Here is a 21,020-nt window from a genome sequence, read left to right on the forward strand (position 1 = left end):
ATTACGGATATGTGCTGGAGGCTCGATTGGACATTAGTTCCGCCTGGAGATCTACTCAGCAACATTTTATTTCTGCTTTTCACTGCATTCATATTCCAAACAGGTGAGAGAAGCTCCACAGGCCCATCTTATATAGTGGGAGATCATTAAATATTTACATTTTCAAGGTATTTAGATGAGAAATAATCATTAGCAGATCTTTTTCTACTGCAGGAAGAAGTGGCACTTACAAGATTTTCTATTGAACTTTGGAATTCACTGATTTTCTTCAGCGTCTCGTTGTCTCTCTTGACTTCGTTGATATACATGGCCAAGTCCTAGAAGGGGATGATTGGAGACAGAATGCTCAAGTTCAGTAAAAACTAGAGCACACTGTTCAAATGGCTGCATATAAACAAACGTGCATGTAAAATTGAAACTAATTTATATAATAAGCATATAACACAATAAACTAAAAAGAAACATTAAATTACTGAGGCAAAATAAGGAGAGGAAATATATTGTAGTAGTCCAAACTAGAATTAATCAATACTCCAGTTATTATTAATGAAAGAAAACTCTAAAAAAAACACACATTTTTAGGTTTGATTAAAAGGAAAAACCACCTCCATAGCAGCCAGGGCCTCTTTAAGTTGTTGCCTCTCAGGTCGGTCAGCTGAGTGACTCAAAAGTTCCTGCAAAGAAAAGTTATTTATTATAACTGCATCTTATCTCAGACTAGTTCAGGTTTGCAAAGACAGAAGAGTCTCTACTCAAAGAACACAGGTAGCATTTATGTAAAGGCTAGTAAATAACTCCATGCACAGCAACAACATCAGTTATGATAAAGTCGCTAAGTTGGCAGCAGAGTAAACTATGCCTTGGGAATGTTTCCAGTTTGGCTAGCTAATTAACTAGCTTTATTTAGCTAGCAAGCTACAGATGACACGCGATTGCTTCACAAATTTATCATGGTTTAAGGTGTCAAAAATCTGTTTTTTTCTCTCTCTGGCATTTTTTTTTAGCTTTATATGTTAATATAGTAGGAATATTTGGCATTTTCTGCAAACTAGCGATGTGCTAACTGTACCAATAGAGCCACTGATGTGCTAACATACTGTATCTAAGTAGCAGGGCAGGTTTTATCAGGGAAGAATAACATTATATTACATATCAATTTCTATAAACTTCCTGTCCTTACTGTGTTTTGTTAAAGTGAACCAGATCTCTCCAGATGCATTCTTCACAAAATCAATAGTGAACCTGAACAGTGTTGAAGAGCCACTCTGAGAAAATACTGTTTGTGATTTCATGAAGACGAGAGCTTCATTTTTTTATGATAACACATTTTTCCCAGTTTCACAGCAGCTTATTAAATCTTATCAGAGCCATGTGAAATCAGGTGGACCCACTAATAAACAAGCAATTTATGAATTCTGGGCAGCTCCATAATCCCCCCGGCTCATTTTTTATCATGTCTTTATGAACAACAGAACAACATAATGTGCCTAGATGCAACTGAACAGACCTGCAGCCCATCTGAGAAATAAAACACTGATGTGAGATAATAGGACACTGAGTGCCGTGATCATTGCTGCTGTTCTTTGTGGTTTGCTGGATGTTTCAGCAACATGTCAAAGCGTGGTCATTTCATACTCTACACTCTTAAAGTAATCCCTATTCCAACCTGTTAGGAGGAGGCATGGCTGTAGGGAGGACAGGCCTCATCTTACTTCTGGGTAATAATACCAAACATTCTACCACATTTTTTCCTTCCACTCAACTTTTCAATAATAAAACAGCTTCTCTATTTAGTAACTTATCCTCTTCTCTGAGGGTGTCAAGACAGTGCTTTCCCTGATGTTGCTAAATGTCGAAGAATAGCAATATATAATATATGATGCAATGTAGAATATTCAAATTGTCTAAAGAAAACTTGGTTTTTATCAGCTGCAACCCATAATAATCAAAAATAATCAAAGATAAAATATCACTGTGTGAAATGTGTAAGTTTCACATTTCAGATTGAATTACTGGCATCAATCAACTTTTTGTTGATGATGTAACTGACTGACTGAAATTCTCCTGTGCACTAAAACCACAACACAGCACAAGTTTTATTTTTCATTAATGTACAAAACATGTCAGCCGATGCTCGCAACAAGAGTGCCGTCTTGTCTGTTCAGCTGGGAAATGTTACTTTAAATGTTTCATTCACTAAAATGAGGCATTTCTTTGTTAGGCTTGCAAATAAAACACTAAAAGTAACTAACTCAGCCTTTCCAAGCAACATACTGAGGTTCTCAGATTCTGTTAGCTTACAGGCTACAACACAACACATGTTCACCCAGTTTTGTTCCTCAATGTCTGATTTCACATGAGACAAAATGAAGTTTTGAAGTGACAAATGGTAAATGGTGCTGTTCAGGGATTCCCCTGTGCTGCAGCCTACATACATGAGCTTCACAGAGGATGACGGCTTCTGATGCTAAATGTCTAAAAATAATCAGCCACCAGCTTACAGTAACATGCTTTTATGCACATAGTTAGCACAGCATTTCATCTCTCTTGGGTAAAATGTGCAAGAGTAAAAGCTGTCGGTGTCTAACACGTAGTTACTGCAGAAATGATGAACAGGTGAATGCAATAGCAGCAAAAAACATATTTTCATAACCAGAAAGGGTAACTACATGCTTTATTATGGTGGCACTAAATCAATTCCCTAATTATAATACATTATGAAAAAAAGAAACCACAAAAACAAACCAGCTACTGATGTTTTTCAAAAACACTGACGCTTTTCTTGCAAATTATTTCTGCACAAAGTGCATTTGTTTAAAGAAAGCCTGGAATCATAACCTTCCTTCAGTTCAAAGCTGGGATTAAAATCAACAAAATCAATCGCTGCTCAGGGACATCCGAGACGCTGGCTTCTCTTCATTCACAACGCATAAAGGATCTGTTCACACCACGAACAAACGGTGAGCTCTGCTGCGATGATATCTGCGCAGCATTAAGTGAAGCGATGCCCTCAGGCGTGATTAGACCTGCGTAAGCGCCCCTCCACACAAACACAGGACCTGTCAGCATGGCGCGCCCTCGGGGCGCCGCGCGAGCGCCAACGCTCTCCTGCAAAGTTGCGGGAGGCGGTGAAATGGGGTGTGTTTAATCTGATTAGCGCACGGCTGATTTGGCCTGGGAGGCTTGCTGTGGCTCCTGCAGCGGTTCGATACACACAAAACAGAAAAGTCGCAGCGTTCACAGTCGACTTGCAGCCAAGTAACTTATTTGCCAAGTGATTTGGAAGATGAGGGTGAAACAATCATCAGCGATCCACTTGTTATTTAATAGTAACAGCAAAAAAGTAATCAGTGTTTTGTTTGGATTTCATGAAGCAAACTAACATAAAGCAGAGTGTCACAGGATGAACCTGTGTGCTTCGTCCTGTGTTTTATTAGCATGCTTTTAATTTGAAATGTAAGTATTTTATCCTGTTGATTACCAAACCTTTGACTCAGTGGGCTAAAAACAAATGTAGGCCACAATTAAAACATCTTTATTTGTTATAAATATATACACCTCAACAGTGGGTGCTGTTCTGTTCTGTCCTATTGCAGAAAACCCGAAGAAAAAAACAGAATCTGCAGACTGAACATGACTAAATGTTTTTTAATGCATCGTATGGGAATCCTCTTTACAGTTTTATGAATGACTGACTATGAAATGAGTTAAAACTGTGTTTCTATAACCGTTTAGTTTCTTTCTAAACCAGAACAAACAGTAAAGGAAATTATAACTTAATAAGCAACATGTTAAACTGAAACATATTTATAGCAGCTGACACAATCAGCTCCACTTACTGTGCCAACTTCTGATGCTTTAATAAATCCACTTGTTTGATTTTTTTCTTTTTTAAAGTGATTCTGGGACATTTAATCTTTCCTCCACTAGGAGGCTTCAAACTTTTCAGGACTGCGCTTGATACAGACATTGACAGCTCGACATTTAAAGCTGTGAGGATTTTCATCAGCTCCGTCTTCAAAGAGATGCATTTCAAGTCCAGTAGAAGAGAAAATGACAGAGCTGCAGCGCATTTAAAGGCGATCTGTCAACTCACTCTTCAAATGCCCAAAGTGGGATTAAGTTGTGTGAAACGGAGGACGCTGCTGGTCAGGAGGAAGAGCTCCTTACCTTCAGTAGTAGGTGATACTTCAGCACCCTCTGCATGGGAACCACCAAGAGATCCTGCAGCTTGAACTTCCCCTCCTGCACCTTCATGGTGCATTCCTGCAGGAACAACATGAGCAGTCATCATCATCATCATCATCATCATCATCATCATCATCATCATCATCATATGTTGCATAATAAAGAATTGTTCATTTTCCACAAGCATTGTTAAATAATTTATTGCTGCATTCCAGTAATAACAGTGAGGTGTGTGTTTTTTTATTATTCTGCTCTCTCAGTGGCAGAACTTGAGCCCAACTGCATGGTCTGCATGCTGACAGAGAAATTCCTCCAAATAATGAAAACATTTAGATTAAACTCTGCATCATCAGCCGACAGAGCCGCTGTTGTTCCCTCGCAGCGGTTTGTGTGGAAGCTTATTTCCACCTAACAGCTTATCGCTCCCCGCCAACAAGGTTTTTAAAGAGACCCTGAGAAGCTGATTTAGGGCGCTACAAAGCTGGCCCAGTCTGAGACGCTCTCAGGCTGTGATCACCCCATTACGCCGTCAGTGGCACCCACAGCCCCTTCGCTGCTCACAGACTGCTGATGCAACTGTTACACAACAGCTCTGCTCAAGGAATGACACTCGTTCACGTCCTGCAGGCCGAGCCAACGCTCTGAGACAGAAGCAGTTTTTCCTCAAGCTTTAACGAGTCAGATCTGTTTGTTAGATCTCACTTTGGCTGAATCCAAAATAAGTAACGCAGACTTTACAAGTTTAAAATGATTTTATTAGGGGATAAATGAAGTTTATGCAAAGTGTCAGTGGGGTTCCAGTAGTTGGGATTTGGGCCCAGAAATGAGCTGGAAAAAGGTTTTGCTCAACACTGATTTGCTCCTGTATTGTTGGATAAAGTTGGTTTATGTTGGTCACATTTTTAAAGCAGCTAAAATTCTGCACATTCACTCATAAAAGTTCCCAAGATTCTCCACTGTCAGGTGACACAGGATTCATAGCTTATTACTGCAAAAACACAAAATCTTACCAAGTAATTTTGGTCTAGTTTCTAGTGGAAATATCTTAGCAAACTTGAAATAAGATAAACTAACTTGCAAGTAACTTTCTACCAAGCTATCGAGGCTTCATGAGTCAACTTTTTGAAGTTAGTGGACTTGAAATAGGACAAACCAAAATATTTGCACTAGAAACTAGAACAAATTTAAGATTTTGAAAGATTTTTGTAAGATTTTGTGTTTTTGCAGTGTTAATTCTGGTTCTCTGGAAAGTTTATTTGTTTTCTTTTCCTATCCAAGATGGTTCAAAGGGAGCATCGTCATCTGAGGAAATAACCTCATCCCTCTGCAGCCCGGTCCAGATCCCTTTAGGAGAACCTCAGTCTTTGTGTTGTTGTTCTTAAATGAAACATTTCTAATTTTCCACTTTCTTCGACACCAGTCCAGGGTCCAAAAGCCTCATGCATAACAACTAGAAGCTGCCACTCCTTGGCAAACTCTTCGGAGACGCCCTGAACCTTCCCGGACACTAAGCCGTTCTTCACAACAGCTGAAGCTCTTGATGTTTGGATTAATGGTTAATTAGGGTGAAATTCCACTAGCAGTAACATTTTGGCCTGTGAGCACCAAATGAATCCTGACAGCAGGCTTCCTTCAAGGTAACAGCAGACAGAAGAATGACTTCACTCCGTGTTGAAGCAGCCGCTCTGCTGCTCCACCGGCATCGTTAACATTTTCCCCTGAGCTCTCTGCAGCCATGCTAGCAGGTCATTTTGCGACGAGCTAAGTGCAAATGAGGTTTTTGTGATTAAGTTCATTTTCATTAACTTTATTAACTTTGCAGCCAATTGCATTTCATCTGAACAGCCTTTACAGCAGCCAGACGCAAAGCAGATTGGAAAAATAAAAACAAAAGTAGCGAAGTTTGTAAATACTCAAAAGGCAACTATTATTCTTCTAAAAATAAATAATTAGCCATAAAACGTAATAATTTGACATCAACTTTGAAGCTGTATGCAGCAGTTTTTGCTTTCTGTATTCAACAGATAATAGATATAAAATTACTGCATACCTTTTTCTTCTTTCCCATCATCATTGCTTATACAGTTTCACGTACACAGTTAATAATATTCATTCCATAAAACAATAATTTCTGCTTGTTGTTTTTTTTGTCTTGTACGCTGATGTAAAATAAATCTCTTTTTTTAAAAAAAAATCACTTGTTGGATAGAAATGGTGTCAAATTTCCACTCGTTATTTTAAGCTATATTAGATGAAGCTTTACAGCAACAGCGCATTAGATGTCGCTGATGTTTACATAATCGGTCAAATGAACTGAATCCCACCTGCAAATTTACTGTAATTTCTTTAAACAAAAGTCTGCATAGTTAGCGCTAAAAGTAGCTTACCTCCACTTTAATCTTCACATCCTCCCGTGTTGCTATTAGCTCATCCAGTGTCTTCTGGGCGTTCTCCATGTGGCTGCAGTACTGACCGTAGATCAGCAACCTGAGGGGGGGGGGACAGATCTCTGCATTAATCCAAACTGTCACGCCTCATCATCCTTTCAGGATTCGGTGGGAAAAGGACACGTTAGAGGAAGTAAGGTGAATGTGTGTTTGACCTTTCTGTCAGTTCTGTTCACATGAAGTGGACACAGAACTCACACCGACACACACAATATGCATGAATCTTAAAGTGGGACGGACAGTAAAGTGGGGGAAATTAATTCATGTGAATACTCATAGTTCCTTTACCTTTGAGGTTTTTTTTCCTGAGGGATTCTTTCTTACGCCATAAAAGAGCAAAAGCGCACAACCACATCCAAAAACCAAAAGAAAGCTAAAAAAAACTGAATTTCTTTTTTTTAGAAAGTTGCACAGGTGAATTCTCCCTCCTAGTACATAAAGAGAGTCAGTCATTTAATTTGATCACAGAATATGATGTGGTACTACTATCTTTGTACAATTTAATTTCAATAAAACACAAAAATGAAAGTGGAGGTTCAGATTATTACAGTTTAATCTGTTAGTATGTTATCACTCAGTATATGAACAGACACATTTATTTTCACCCCTGTCCAAAATTGATAAAAACCCACAAAATTATTATTCCTTTACTGCAGTCAAATAATCACAACCTCTAATTTGAGCACATTTGTTGAGGGTACAATTTTTATACCCTAAAAATGTATTGGAGTTTTTTCCCTCGGGCAAATACATGATGTGACACAGAGGCTAATTTATTTTAGCCTGTAGCTACAGGGCGTTTTATTCTGCTGCCACACATAAAACGAGTTGGAAAGGAAGGCCAGGAAAATAAAATCTCCAAAATTTTGTTAAGAGGACTGTAGAAAAGAGCAGCATTCAAGTATTTGGGAGTTATGCCATGAAAACATCTCTAGAACCTGAACTAGAATCGCAAACATGAGATCAAATAAACACAGACATTCACCAGGTACAAAGCGGGCTGCATATGTATTACTTAAATACCAATAATTGCACAACAGGTGATTTTACTAACCTGCTTGTTGACAAAATTCACCAAAATCAATTACATAGATGGTGGATTTCTACTCTTAATGCCTGTTGATGCATATTTAGCACATACCAAGGAGAACATTGGAAGACTTTTTGATGCCATCTTATGATCAGATTTATGTGCATTTATGGCTAAATTACCTAATTCCAAATAATAATTTGGTTACTAATTTCCTCTGACACAAAAACACAGAACCTTTTATTTTTATATAGTTGTTCATAATTCCAGATTAATAATTTTTTAACGTTGGATATTTTCCAGAGAGAGATAAAGCTACTGTAGTAAAAGCGAATTCAGGTTTAAGACTTTCTGAATATCTTAACCATGAATACTAATAAATATTTCCAACATCCAGAAGTACAAAACAAATGTACGTTAGATTTAAAGGCTCATGTCCAGGTTGGGTTTTTCTGTTCTGTCCTCACCGTCACATTTTTAATTAAACTGAAAAATCTAATCTATAAATAACCTAATGCAATATGCGCCTCAATCTGGCACAAATTGAAACATCACTTGAAACAGACGAGATTGTGACTGAGATATCTCACTCACAATCTGACTGAGATATCTGCGGCCGTCCTCTGAGACTGAATTTGCATGCTTGAGCTACTATCTTAGGCTTAATGAGAACTAATGTGGCTCTTTGGAACGTCTGAAATGTTTAAGATACAATATGAGAGATAAAAGAGAGATCACTGTCTGAGTCCATAATTAGCTCTGAACTGCTCTGTGATTCCCGGCCTGCAGGCTGTGTGCCGCACGTTCGTTTTAAGATTAATAACACAGTTCCAGAGGTCAGTTTAAGAGACGTTTACCACCACAGGGGGGGGCAGATAAATGATTGTGTGAATAAATGTGTTCTGATTAGAAAAGTAAAGCAGGCTGAACTCGAGGCGGCGTTCGTCAGGGTGGCATCTTACTGCCAACAAATTGTAATCACAGAGCTCTAATGAAAGGCAGATTTCCTGTTATCAGTGTGAGAGGAAAAATATCCCGTGGTTCCAAGCGGTGCTTCATTAGACGCTACAATGGGACACTGACACAGATCTGGGATGGTTCAGCTGGGAGCCAGTTCAAAGTCATCTTGCCTGGAGGACGCTGCTACACGTGGCACACATTGGAAGTAGGACGTTGGCACGGCTGGCGCAGTACTCCACCCCTCACCCCTTCAACAGAGCTGGCAAGGCTCTTACACTGAGTCTTGAGAAGGGTGAGTTGGAGAGAGGAAGAGATCTGCAAGCTGGGAGCGGAGCTGCAAAATTCTGCGTGCCATGCGCTTCATTTTTACTGTTTTTACCTTATAGATGTGGATAAATGTGTGGAAAGTGTTGAGAAATATGCAGTTTAAACGTTTCACACAGAGATCGCTCAGAGTCCTGGTCTCCCTCTCGTTCACACCAGCCCTGTTTAGTCCGTTTTAATCGAACTCCAGCTCGTTTGCCTGGGAAGTCCAATTCGTTTGTGGAGGAGTGAATGTGCAATCGAAACGAAAAGTGAACTCTGGCACACATAAAACGTCGTAGTGCGGTTCGAATGAATATGTGGATGCAAGCGAAAATGGGTTATAGCGCAAGGCATTTTGGGTAAATACAACCAAAACAAACATGAGAGTCTAGTACAAGAAAGAGAAATGGCTTGTAGTGTTTTACCAAATACAAGCGCTACAATCTGACCTCACTTGAATTTTTGCTTACATTTTGAGAAGTAGAAAGTTGCGTTCATGTTTTGTCGAAAGGTCATTTCTTTCAATACAGTAGTTTGTAATGCAGCGCCACCACAGGCGAGGAGGGGAACAGCTTTTTAAAACGGTGAGGCGGGAAAGCAAACTGCAGCAGATGAAAATGTAACGGTCATTGTGTAAAAACACTCATTCCCTTTTCTTTTCACCTCAGCCTAAAGGTTTTCTTAAAGATTTAGCTACAAAATCAATCTATTTGTGAGACTTATCTTGGGTTTGGTGAACCATTACTGTTGATTTGGCCTCGTTAGCTGTTCTCAGGGAGAAACCACCAGATTTCTGATTGAAATGTTCTTGAATATCAAATATCCAAAAGCTCCCAGGAGTTTTCTTTGGAAGAAATAAATGCCTTTTCAATCTGTTGTACTTTTCGGTAGGCAAACAGGATTGTTTGTTGCAGAAAAGTTCAAACTTAACTTCACATATTTGTAATTTGTACCATCCTCCTCACTATGTGTGATGAAAAGACCAACTTCTCATCCAGTCTGGTGGTTAAACAAAATGGCTTCTGAGAGAAAACTTTAAATAAAGTCTCAAATAGAAAAAATAGAAATGTTTAAGCTACATTTCATTCAAAGGATCTGATTAGGGTAATAATAGTTCTTCCAACAGTTATTACAGTTATGAGCTGAGATGAACTCAGGATGCTTGTCTGTCTTTTTTGCATTTCCTTTGCCCACATGTTTCATATGCAAGATAAGATCAGTGAATTATCTCTAAAACCCACAATATTAATCCTGCTACTCCGGCTATGATGTCACGACCCAATTTGTTTTTAAGATGCACTTTAATAATTTACAACAAACATGCAGTAAGATTTATTTCAAAATGTTTGTGGTTAAAATTAGATTGCAATGTGATTTCATGGCTGCTCCCAAAGCACAAAAGTGCAAACTCACGAATCTCCATTATAGATGTGAAAGCATGTCCACATGAATAATTTCACGCTGGAAATCTTCCTAAAATGTTCAGGCTGCAAAATGTGGATCAGGCTGCCAGAGGTGGAGTCCTGAACTATGAGATTCCCCAAAACGAATCCAAACTTCTCCCTGAAAAGTTGACTGAAATACAATCAGGAGGATCCAATAAGATCTGGATTAGGACTGGATCTACGCTCCCTCAGCTCCGGCTCCGCTGGAACTGTGATTGAGATTAATGGGCGGCTATAAGAAGGCAGATGGAGCATGAAATGTTGCACAGGCCAAAGATAGAAACTATAGAATGAATGATCAGGACATAATGGGACATGAAGGACTTATTTTAAGACGTTCGAAGTCAGCCCTCTAACACATTTCTTCAAATTTCGTTTTTTGTGTCACACCTAAATGTTTCATCAGTTTTAATTCCAGACAAAGATTAACTGAGTAAATATAAAATAATTTGTTTCTCTTAATAAAAAAATGCATTTAGAATTTTGCAACTGTTCTCCGACACCAAAATGTGAAAAATCTTGATCTGAAACCTTTTGCTTTGTGAAAGGAAGCGAATCTATAAGCGGTGAATAGATTTTCACAGCAGATCACGCCAATAAAAACATCACTGGAGGTGAAGCAGTGAAGTAGGGAACAGCATCGCGCTCAAAACGCGAGTTTAATTCTTGTTCTCATTCAGCTCTCTTCAAAGGAGCCCATTGTCACAGTTTTGGATCTGCGGCTCATTTAATCGATTTATTGTTCTTGCAGCTGTTTACAAGCCACAAGAAACTTATTGTAGGATTTTTTTTTCTGGGCTTCTAATAGTTTGAGTTCAATACCTGCTTAAATAGAAAATAATTATACAGGGAATTCAGAGAAGAACGCAGCCCGTCATCTCACGCTTTGTCCTCTTTTCTTTCTTTAACCAGTCAGTTTAACAAAAGCACTAATGGTGAGTGGAAAGAGCAGCTTGCTTCGTTTCCCCCCAGCCAATCAGAGCCATGATTACTGCAGCTAACCGCTTATCATCTGCTCTGTACTTTGGGAAGGAAGACAATAAAGGCAGAATTCAGAGCAAATCCTGAGTTAGAAATAAAAAAATCACTTGTATATAATTCAGAATACTAAGAGATGATAAAGAAGGAGAGAGCTTTTCTCTTTTGCAGAACATCTTGGTGTAACTCTTCTTGCTGTACATTTTCTTTAAACTAGTCAGACGTGACGTTTTAAGATGCTCTTTTTTAAACTTTGGCAGCTTTCTTGCTCATTTTCAGGTTGGAAGATGAGTTTATTTTATCAGATGTTTGATTTTCGCTTAAGACTCTGACCTGTGGCTGACTAGACATTAAAATCGAGGAAGAAACCAGCATTGTGCCTGCACACGATTTAGCAAACAAGTTATTGAAATTTGGACCCAGCTGTTGGAAATAAACCCAGATTAGTTCATATCTTCCATGCATTTCAGTAGATTAGAAGATATGGACTTTGACTAGACCACAACAAGCATAAAACCTCAATGAATAATGTCGTCTCAGTAAGAAGGAAAAGTGTGTCTCTATATTGTAATAAAGTGATTGTGGACAAGAAGGAAAACTTTGCTTTCTAAGAACATTGTGGAGGTCAGACTTATGGATAAACGGGCAAATATATTTACTCTCAAAACATTTAAAGAACTGCGTGAAATTAAAACAAGCAAAAAAATCCAGGTGTAGATTTGAACAGAGGTCTTAAAGGGTTAATGATCTCTCAGGTTACGAGTCAATGCCTTATTGATTCATCCCCTCTAACTACAGATTTTTAAAAACTGTTCATCTGCCGTAGACGTAGTTTTTCTTGTACACCTACAGAAAAAGCTGCTCAGGCGAATGAAAAAAAGTCTCAAGAGCTTCAGAAAGTCAGGTTCACTATCGATCAAGATGACTTTAAAAGGTTACAAGAAAATATAGCGTGTGGTGCTGCAGCTTTCATGTGCTTGAACAAATATTTATCATCTTCTTCACCGAATTTAAAGTAGTCAGTAACCAGGCAGGAATTATATACAAGGATTAAAAGATAACGACGGGCTTTATATGTTTAGGGAAGAAAACAAAGCCAAAGTTTTGATCATAAATTCAGCTGGCAAATGTTCACAAGTGCCGTTCGAAGTCCCATAGCTGTCCAGCTGGCAATATTAGTCTGAGAACAGCAGAAATGTTGAGAGTTTCTCCTTTGGGTTTTGCAGGAGCAGTTAAAACTTTCTCCTCTTGCTCCTGCTGTGTGCGTCTCTTCCATGGCGAGAAAGCTGCTGCGCACGTTATTCCACCAGAAACACAATTTGGGGGTAACTGCGCCCTGGGCATCCGCCCTCACCCTAGCAGAGCGGCAAGCTGAGTCAGGCGACGGAGGAATTCAGTGAGCAAACCAGAAGTGACAAGCTGTGGAAGCAGCTAATATTCAGAGACACATGGCACTGGGAGCCCCTCACCTCCACTCAGCCTTCCCAGCAAACAGCAAATGGTGGAGAACGTCGAGCGAAGGCCCTCTTTAAAGAGGCGCACAGTGCCACTATGATTAGGCCCCCGCCTGCATATCTGTGAGCCAGATTACTCCGGAAATGAGTTCTGGAATGTTGCAAATGAGTATATCAACAAGAGGCTATTTAGATGSCCATTTAGTTTATGGAGCTTCCTCTGAGTGCACTTTTCCATTCCGCCTCAGTCTGGCTGCTTAAAAGCTGGGAAGATAAACCGGTGACATTTTCAGCATGGCTGCCGGTTCAATGACAAGCACACAAAAAGGCCTTTTCATCTTTTGCACCAACACGAGGAAAAAGGATACAAGCACATTGTCGTAAAGGTCACAGAGACTTACAAGCACAGATAACCAAATTAATTATGCCAGACCCCCGTCCCCGGGAAACCCGCCSAGGTGCCGGAGGAGAGCTTTGCCGGYTCAAATCCCCTCGGTTACGACTGTTTATCACCACGGAGACGCAAGATGCACCGGCGGCTTGAAATGAGGAAGGTACGCATGTCAATCACCTGTAGGTGGTGAAAGACCAGGATGGAGAGCATCTGCAAATCAAATGAACCATTTTCTTAAAATAACCCTGCGTCACATTTCAGAGAATGTCACTGAAAGGTAACCGGGAACAATGAGCGGCGTGTCATCAGCACATTTGATTATGAATGGAGAGGAAATGATTGGTTGCTTGAAACTCTTAATTTCWGCAAAAGCCGCATGTGAGTGAGACACTTTGAAGAAAACACTCAACATTCACTGAGTGTGTTTTCAGTGTCCTGTGTATTTGAGACAAGCCRTACTTCTTATATTCTTAATTTGTCACCACATGGCCACAGTTAACATTCATGATGTCCCTATATATACATATATATSAATCAATCAGGACAGATACTATCAGATTAATCATGATTAATAAATTAGTGAAATAATCATCAACTACTTTAGTAATCAATTAATAATTAACTAGAGTACACAGGCTCAAAAATAGCCATTTTCTAAAGGAACATCACACTCAAAACTGTACAAATAAATTTACATTTTGCATTTAAGAAAACAGAAAAAAAAATACTTCACCTAGTTCAAACTCTGATAAATAAAAACAAACAAACCTATTAAGTCATCTTTGTAATCTAATTATTCTCTAGTTATTCCAAAAAAAATAAAAAATTAAGAAATTAGCGCTACACTGTACTGAAGCTAAATGAAGCGGAAAGGTCTGAAGTTTTCACATGTTGACAATATATATATAATAATATATGATTTTTATCTGCAGATGCATCATTTGCTAGAAATGAACACGTGCACTAAATACATAAATTTTAGGCATTAAAATATTTACTTTCTGATGTGTTAATTTGCATCTTTTAATGTAAAAGTCCAATATTCTATAAAAAAGGTTAAGTGGTTAAATGAAAAATTAGCAGAATTTGCCCATTTCCCCCCCTGATTAATCGATTAATCGGCAGAAAAATCAATTGTTGAAATAATAGTTAGTTGCAGCTCTGATATAGATATTTAGGAAAACATCTCAGAAATAATGAGTTAAAGGCTGGAAGCAACAGGAAATCAAGATCACTGTTCACAGAAGTATGTTAGTACTGATGTATGAAAGAACAGGTAGACACACACACACACACACACACACACGTACACACACGCACACACACAGTGTGTGACTCATTCCTGCGGTAATGGCTGCCTTATTCGAGGAGGCTCCCGTATTCCGTTGGTGCGTATAGAATCATGACCGAAGCCCGAACCCATCATCACCATCATTACCATTACCAACGAAGCCGTAGCACTCAGAGCAGCAGGGAGGCAAATCACYGCTSACGTCAGGGGTGCAAATTATCCACACACTGCTCTTCAGCTGGGAGAGATGGAGATCAAAGAGAAATCCCCAGTTTGAAACAAAACCCCAAGGTTTCCTTCAGACTTAYCTTGTGCTCCCCCACGTCCACTGAGAAATCAAATAATTGAGACTTTATAGCTGTTTTAACCAAATGATGCACTCTGATTGTTCTTAGAGTTTGCAATTGTCCCTGAAATAAAAATTCTCAGTGTTTCAAGTTAATATGTAAATGAGGCAGAGCAGGTGCAGAAATTTCCATCCATCCATCCATTTTCTTTACACCCTTGTCCCTTACTGGGGTCGGGAGGGTTGCTGGTGCCTCTCCAGCTAGCGTACCGGGCGAGAGGCGGGGTCACCTTGGACAGGTCGCCAGTCTGTCACAGGGCAACACAGAGACACACAGGACAAACCACCATGCACACACACACTCACACCTACGGACGATTTGGAGAGACCAATTAACCTGACAGTCATGTCTTTGGACTGTGGGAGGAAACCGGAGTACCCGGAGAAAACCCACCATGCACAGGGAGAACATGCAAACTCCATRCAGAAAGACCGGGAATCGAACCCAGAACCTTCTTGCTGCAAGGCAACAGCTCTACCAACTGCACCACTGTGTAGCCCGGTGCGAAAATGTATTTAGTTTATTTTGGTACCATTATTTAGAAAGTGACGTAAAATGTTAAGTAAACAGGATTCAGTTGTGACGAAAATTGCTACATTTGTTACATTTTTAGTGGATGCAGTTCACATCGACATTGCACTGAGTCAAGCTATCAAAACCCTTTTGAAAGACCTGTTCACTGCCTCACCTGTGGTGGCGGTGCACTAAAAACTACTGAAGGAAACAACAAGAAAACGTCCCAAGAAGATATGAGCACAACTTCCTTCTACGCAACTATAAAGAAAAATGGAGCAACGTCAGACTTTAGTGGTTGTGGGATTTCTCTCTCTGGTAAAAGATCATGAGCCATTTCTCCCACTAGTCCTARACTTGTGTGTTCAATTACAGCAGCTCGATATTTATGCAAAGAATAATAAATTGTGATGATAAGAGAGAAAAAACTGAACATGAATGACAGGCTAAGTGCAGCTGCTTTGTCAACCTCGGCTGAAAAGAGAAACAATTGGCTTCATGCTCCCTCAGCTTTTTCCTTTTTGTGCACACAACTTGATTTATTTATTTTTAAGTGACTTTTTCTTTGTGTGCTAATCCCATCAATGGGCGGTTTGATCTGCGGATACTCATCTTAATGCAGTCTCAGAGTCGAAAGGATAGAAAAAGGCCTCCATCTCTGTGTTGTAACTGGATTTTATCGCTCTGGGTCCTGAGCACAAAAGAACGCGACATGAGGTCAAACACTTGGCGYGGATTACAGGATACCAACCTTTCTTTGAAGTCGAGGAAGATCTTTCCAAGGCCGCTTCCTCCRCTGAGCATGTTCGTATCGATGGCTCGCAGAAGGGCAAAGTGGACCCGGATGATRTCCTAGGAAAACAACACAATAAACAACAGAACAGGTTGACATATCTGTATTACAYGTAAAAGCAGAAAGAGGAATCTATATTGAGTTCTACAGTACTGGACATCAATATTTGATGTTACTKTTGCCATATTGGCAAAACACGTAAATTTACATTAGACTTCCCAGTTTGAGGGTTTAGGAAAGAAAAAAAAACACTGAAACTCCCACTAAAAACGCTTAGAAATGCCTATTTTACTAGTTCAAACACCAAATATACTTTAATATGCATGAAAAAGCACAGGGAAATTGTCTTAGCAGTAACGCAGAAGGTAATATCAGACGTCTTCCTTACCTCTGCTCCTGGAAGTTCAACAAAGAYGAGGAAAATGAACRGCGGYCCTCGATTTTTAACCTTTTTCTAGATTAAATGTTTAAATTTAAAGTGATCTAAGCAATAAATGTATGATAATTCCATAACGAAAGGGAAAGGTTGAGGACTCAATAGATAAAAGCAGATTATACAGAAGGCTAAGCTGTCCAACTGCAGATCAACTGTAATCACTTTGTTGTTTGCTAATGTAAAGACATCAGAGTAAAAATCCCAATCTGACYCCCACCACCTACATCRGGTTCATAGCTGAGCACTTTTATATCTGCGAATAGGATGCCGGTTTGTTACATTTCCAAGATATATTTCAGTCAAACACGAGTTTTCCTGAATGCCTCCTTCTCGCCGGAGACTTTCCTATCATTATTTTTACATTGGGTGCACAAAGTTTTCCAACACTGATGTCCAAGTTTGGTGTTCCAGACATAATTTTGCCACAGATGCTTTTTTTTTTTTTAATATACATTTTCTGTGGAAATGAGTATAACTATCACGAGCTCAATTTGTAATAATGATGATTTACGACAATTTAACAATTGGCATGAAAAGCACAATTTTACCATATGTGAACAAAGTCAAACATGTTGGAGGTGCTTTTGGAGCGATGAGTAATGACCTGTTTTCTAAACTGACAATCTAGAAAAAACAAGCCGATTCAGGTTGCAGRAAAAAAACGTAGAAAAACTCTTCCAACAATTTTGCTTTTCAGAATCTTTTGCTCGGCATATTGAGTCACCGCTAAGAAACAACGTTTCTCCGTCGCTCATTCATCCATCACTGACGACAATGCATGAAAAAAAAATCTCCTGTTTCCCTTTGGTGCTGTTTTGAAGACGAATATTTGCTTTATACATGAAACTATGAATTATGTATCAGGGTAGAGTACAGAAACAATAACATGCCATGTCAGTCAATCAGCTATCCATACGCACACTCAATTATTCACCTGTCAGAGGCATGCAGACATGCTGTAAAGACAGATTTTCCTGCGCCTGACCGCGTACTCACCTCCAGGTTGACAAAAATAGCCTCCATTTCTTGCGAACTCAAGACTTGCTTCAGTGGGATCATGTAATTCTTCAAGGGGAGAGAGAGGAACAAATCAGAACATGCTTTACACCAAAAACCTCATTTTCCCAACAGTCTTAACGTCAGAGTTTGTATTTCTTTCTTCGAAGGAGATCAATTCAAGCTTTTAGCACAAATCAATATTACACAACATGGTAAAGAGACAGGCAACATATATCAGGCCATTTGCTAAATGGAAACAACACTTAGTGATCCAGCGCTACATGGAGACGCAGTGCTGCTGCAGACGGCAGGAAAAACCGGCCTGTTATTTTCCACAGCTCTGCTTTATGGCCGCCACATTTCATCATCATAATGATAACAAATAGATCAACTAAGAAGCAACATAAAAAACGACAGCCTTTATGAACCCCAACTCAATTAAGCTTTACGAGTCCTCTGATCACGAGAGGCACATTTGTTCACATCCACTCTCACGTTGGTCTAATGTGGGGAAAAACACAGGATGCACATTCGCTTTAATGAAATTAGCAGAGCGGATGATTTGTGGCGCTCAGAAGAAATCTGCCTACRACGAAAGTGATGCGTTAGCAGCGCCGACCTCGACAAAGGTTTGTCGTTGCGCCGAGAGAACTGGAGTGTTTGWGTCTGTTTTGCAAAAAGAATGGCAGGAAAGACGTGTGAAATATTTCTGAATGTCTCATAGAGCTCTGTTCAATCCATTATTTAAAAATAAAAAGTTTATGGCTGGACTGSAGATCTACTGAAAGGTGTATGTTCGCATACAGTGCGAGGCCAGGCAAGGAGAGCTTTATGAAAGCAAACAAATATAAAACAGAGGTCGAAAAACCTGCTGGAGGCTACAAAAAAAACTCAARGCTGGKTTTGGGGTTCACCTTCCAACACGACAGTCACCCTAAACATACAGCCAGAGCTGAAAAGAAAYRTYTTAGATCAAAGTATATTTGCATTTTCATCCAGTCTGACTGAGGTGGAGCTGCAGAAGAACAAGSAAGAATGTATTTCTGTAGCTGGTAGAAAAATCCGCCAAGTTCAGCTGAACTGTACCTGAAGTTGGTCCTGCAAAGTATTGACTCATCCAAGATGAACACCAATGCATGACACATTTTTCTGTTTTGTTTGTTTAAAAAATGTTGAAAATTATTTACCCAGCCCCTTGAATTCAGAAGTATACAGATTTTTATCTTCTCATAAATTGCAYCGATGTATCGTCAGACTTTGTTCTTGAATTATAAAGAGATTTAATATAATATAGTTCCTTTGGCAACTCTCGGCATCTGTAATGTGCACGTCAAGCACCAGGGATAACYGTCTCCCCTGTGGGCTCAGCCAATAATAACCATATTGATCGGTCCCYGTGACATTTGTGCTCCCAAATGAATCGGCCGATACGTGACATTTCCATGCTGACACACAGCTGAGGGGCATCGGGCGCCGACAACATGGAGGCAGTAAACAGGAACCCAGAGCAAGTATGAAAACACTCACTACCTGTACGATCAACAGCGGTGGACACAAGTTTTGGCAAAATAATAGAAGAGAAWTACCTGCAGAACCCTTAATTTGATTCCTTTATCTATTTATTGCTGTTGGTCTCTAGAAATTAGAGATGAACTCAGATCTGAACCTTTAGAGACACATAAAGGCAGTTATAAAGTCAGCCTTCTATCAACTAATGAATAATTCCAGGATAARAGGACTAATGTCTATGCAAAAACTTGWYAATTGTTTATTTTTAGTGGATATGTGTATGAATCTGGGGGTATATTTCATCAATTACATTTTAATTTGTGCACCAGAWTCTTCATCTATGCCAGTGCATAAGTGAATGAGAACTTCTGGGCCAAACAGTAAATCTCAGCATAAGAACTCACCTTCTCAATGTCCTCTAAAGTCTTGTAGTACTTGGATTCAGTCTCTTGGATCTCAACTAAGCAGCAGTTCCTCTTGTCATCTTCTGTCATGCCCATTTTCTAGAAAATACAGAGGAAAAGCATGATCATGTGTTTAAATACACAGTGAACTGGTTGAAGTAACTGGGATTTAAAAGAAACACGTTTAGGGATTTTTCTGGTTTTAGTACGTTTCTGCTGAAGCGTTTTCAAGACTGTTTTTACAGTTTTCAAGTGAAAAGCTTGTCATTTTAACCCTGACATAATCTTTCCATGTGTCAAAACACTGAACAGATTTTATGGGATGAAACAGTGATGAGACTGACCAGTGGTTTCAGACTAGATTTCTGCTGCAACGCGCCGTTTAACGTTGTGTCAGGTAAACTGGATTATCTAACAGATTATCATGAACGTCAGCCTTAAGGTGAWGAGTGAAACTTATTGACTTCTTAAAGCAGGATACGCTTCATCTTTCATTGGCTGAAGAGCTCAAGTAAACTCAAAACTTATTTTCAAAGATTATTCTCAAAACTAACAATACCTTTTTGTTCATTCTTCTTCTCAAAACTATTTGAGATGCAAAACGAATGCCCATAAAAACACATTCTGCAAGGCTGAGGTTTAAACTCAACATGAGCCTTGTTACATAACCTCAGATCCTTCCTAAAAAGCATTTTGTCTACTTCTCTTTTCTTTCCAAACTAACTTGTTTTCTGACTTGCAGGAAAATTGTGCTGACAGCAAGTTTCTCCTGCCTAGTTTAGCTGTGAGGAACGGTTCTGACAAGCCAGAARTTCATTTCATTTCATATGATTCGAGGATTTCTTTCCCCAAAGGTAGAATAGAGCACATCCAGGTTTCTTTTACTTTATTTTTTTGCTCTCTTGCCTTTTTGGAGGATGACTTCTGTTTAGCTACTTGAGTAAACAGCCCTGAGCTCTGCATCGATTAATAAAAGCACCAGAGACCACACTTGATCAAAGAAGCGATTTAAATCATAGCTGCTGTTGGCGCTCTAGTTAGGACTAAGGCTCCATTTTTCCTCTGYTCAGCTTGGCGGGTCACCAAAACCTTTGATTAGGTTGGGTGAGAAGGGCTGAACCGAGTTTAAGTTATAAAAACAYTGCTGAAGCATCTAAAGYGGTTTCTGGTTCTTTAATGACATCCATTTGGCTGCAGATTCAATGAAGTTTGTGATTCCTGCCTTTGAGATGGTGGATCAGAGTATTAAATCATTATGTAGGCTTTGGTGGAGCGGATCAGTTCGTTCCAGCCTGAGAGAACAGACTGTGTCGTTTGAAATTATTTCAGGATTCGGTCAYATGGTRTCACACAGGGCAGGATATTCGTGCCTCTGCAGTTTTCTTTGCATTTCATGGCCTTCACTAATAGTCTAAGAAATGGATTCTTGTTGTTACGCAGATGAGACCCTCTCATACAGAGGGAGACGGCTTCATGAAATCACTGAGCGATTGCGTAGTTCACCGATCATAGTCTGGAAATCAGTT

At 39.4% G+C, this 21,020-nt stretch overlaps 1 protein-coding gene across 1 annotated transcript in view; it reads right to left on the reverse strand.

Moving 5' to 3' along the window:
- Positions 1-21,020, reverse strand: part of vav2 (vav 2 guanine nucleotide exchange factor) — a 177,619-nt gene that overhangs the window by 16,068 nt on the left and 140,531 nt on the right. Inside the window, exons 6-12 of the mRNA XM_008424709.1 lie at positions 19,495-19,593; positions 17,579-17,647; positions 16,105-16,205; positions 6,576-6,675; positions 4,171-4,266; positions 606-674; positions 231-317 (exon numbers count right to left, since the gene is read on the reverse strand). Coding sequence (XP_008422931.1) covers positions 231-317; positions 606-674; positions 4,171-4,266; positions 6,576-6,675; positions 16,105-16,205; positions 17,579-17,647; positions 19,495-19,593 — 621 coding nt within the window. The remainder of the gene's footprint in view (positions 1-230; positions 318-605; positions 675-4,170; positions 4,267-6,575; positions 6,676-16,104; positions 16,206-17,578; positions 17,648-19,494; positions 19,594-21,020) is intronic.

The sequence above is a fragment of the Poecilia reticulata genome, linkage group LG12 (genome assembly GCF_000633615.1).
Source record: "Poecilia reticulata strain Guanapo linkage group LG12, Guppy_female_1.0+MT, whole genome shotgun sequence".
NCBI lineage: Eukaryota > Metazoa > Chordata > Actinopteri > Cyprinodontiformes > Poeciliidae > Poecilia > Poecilia reticulata.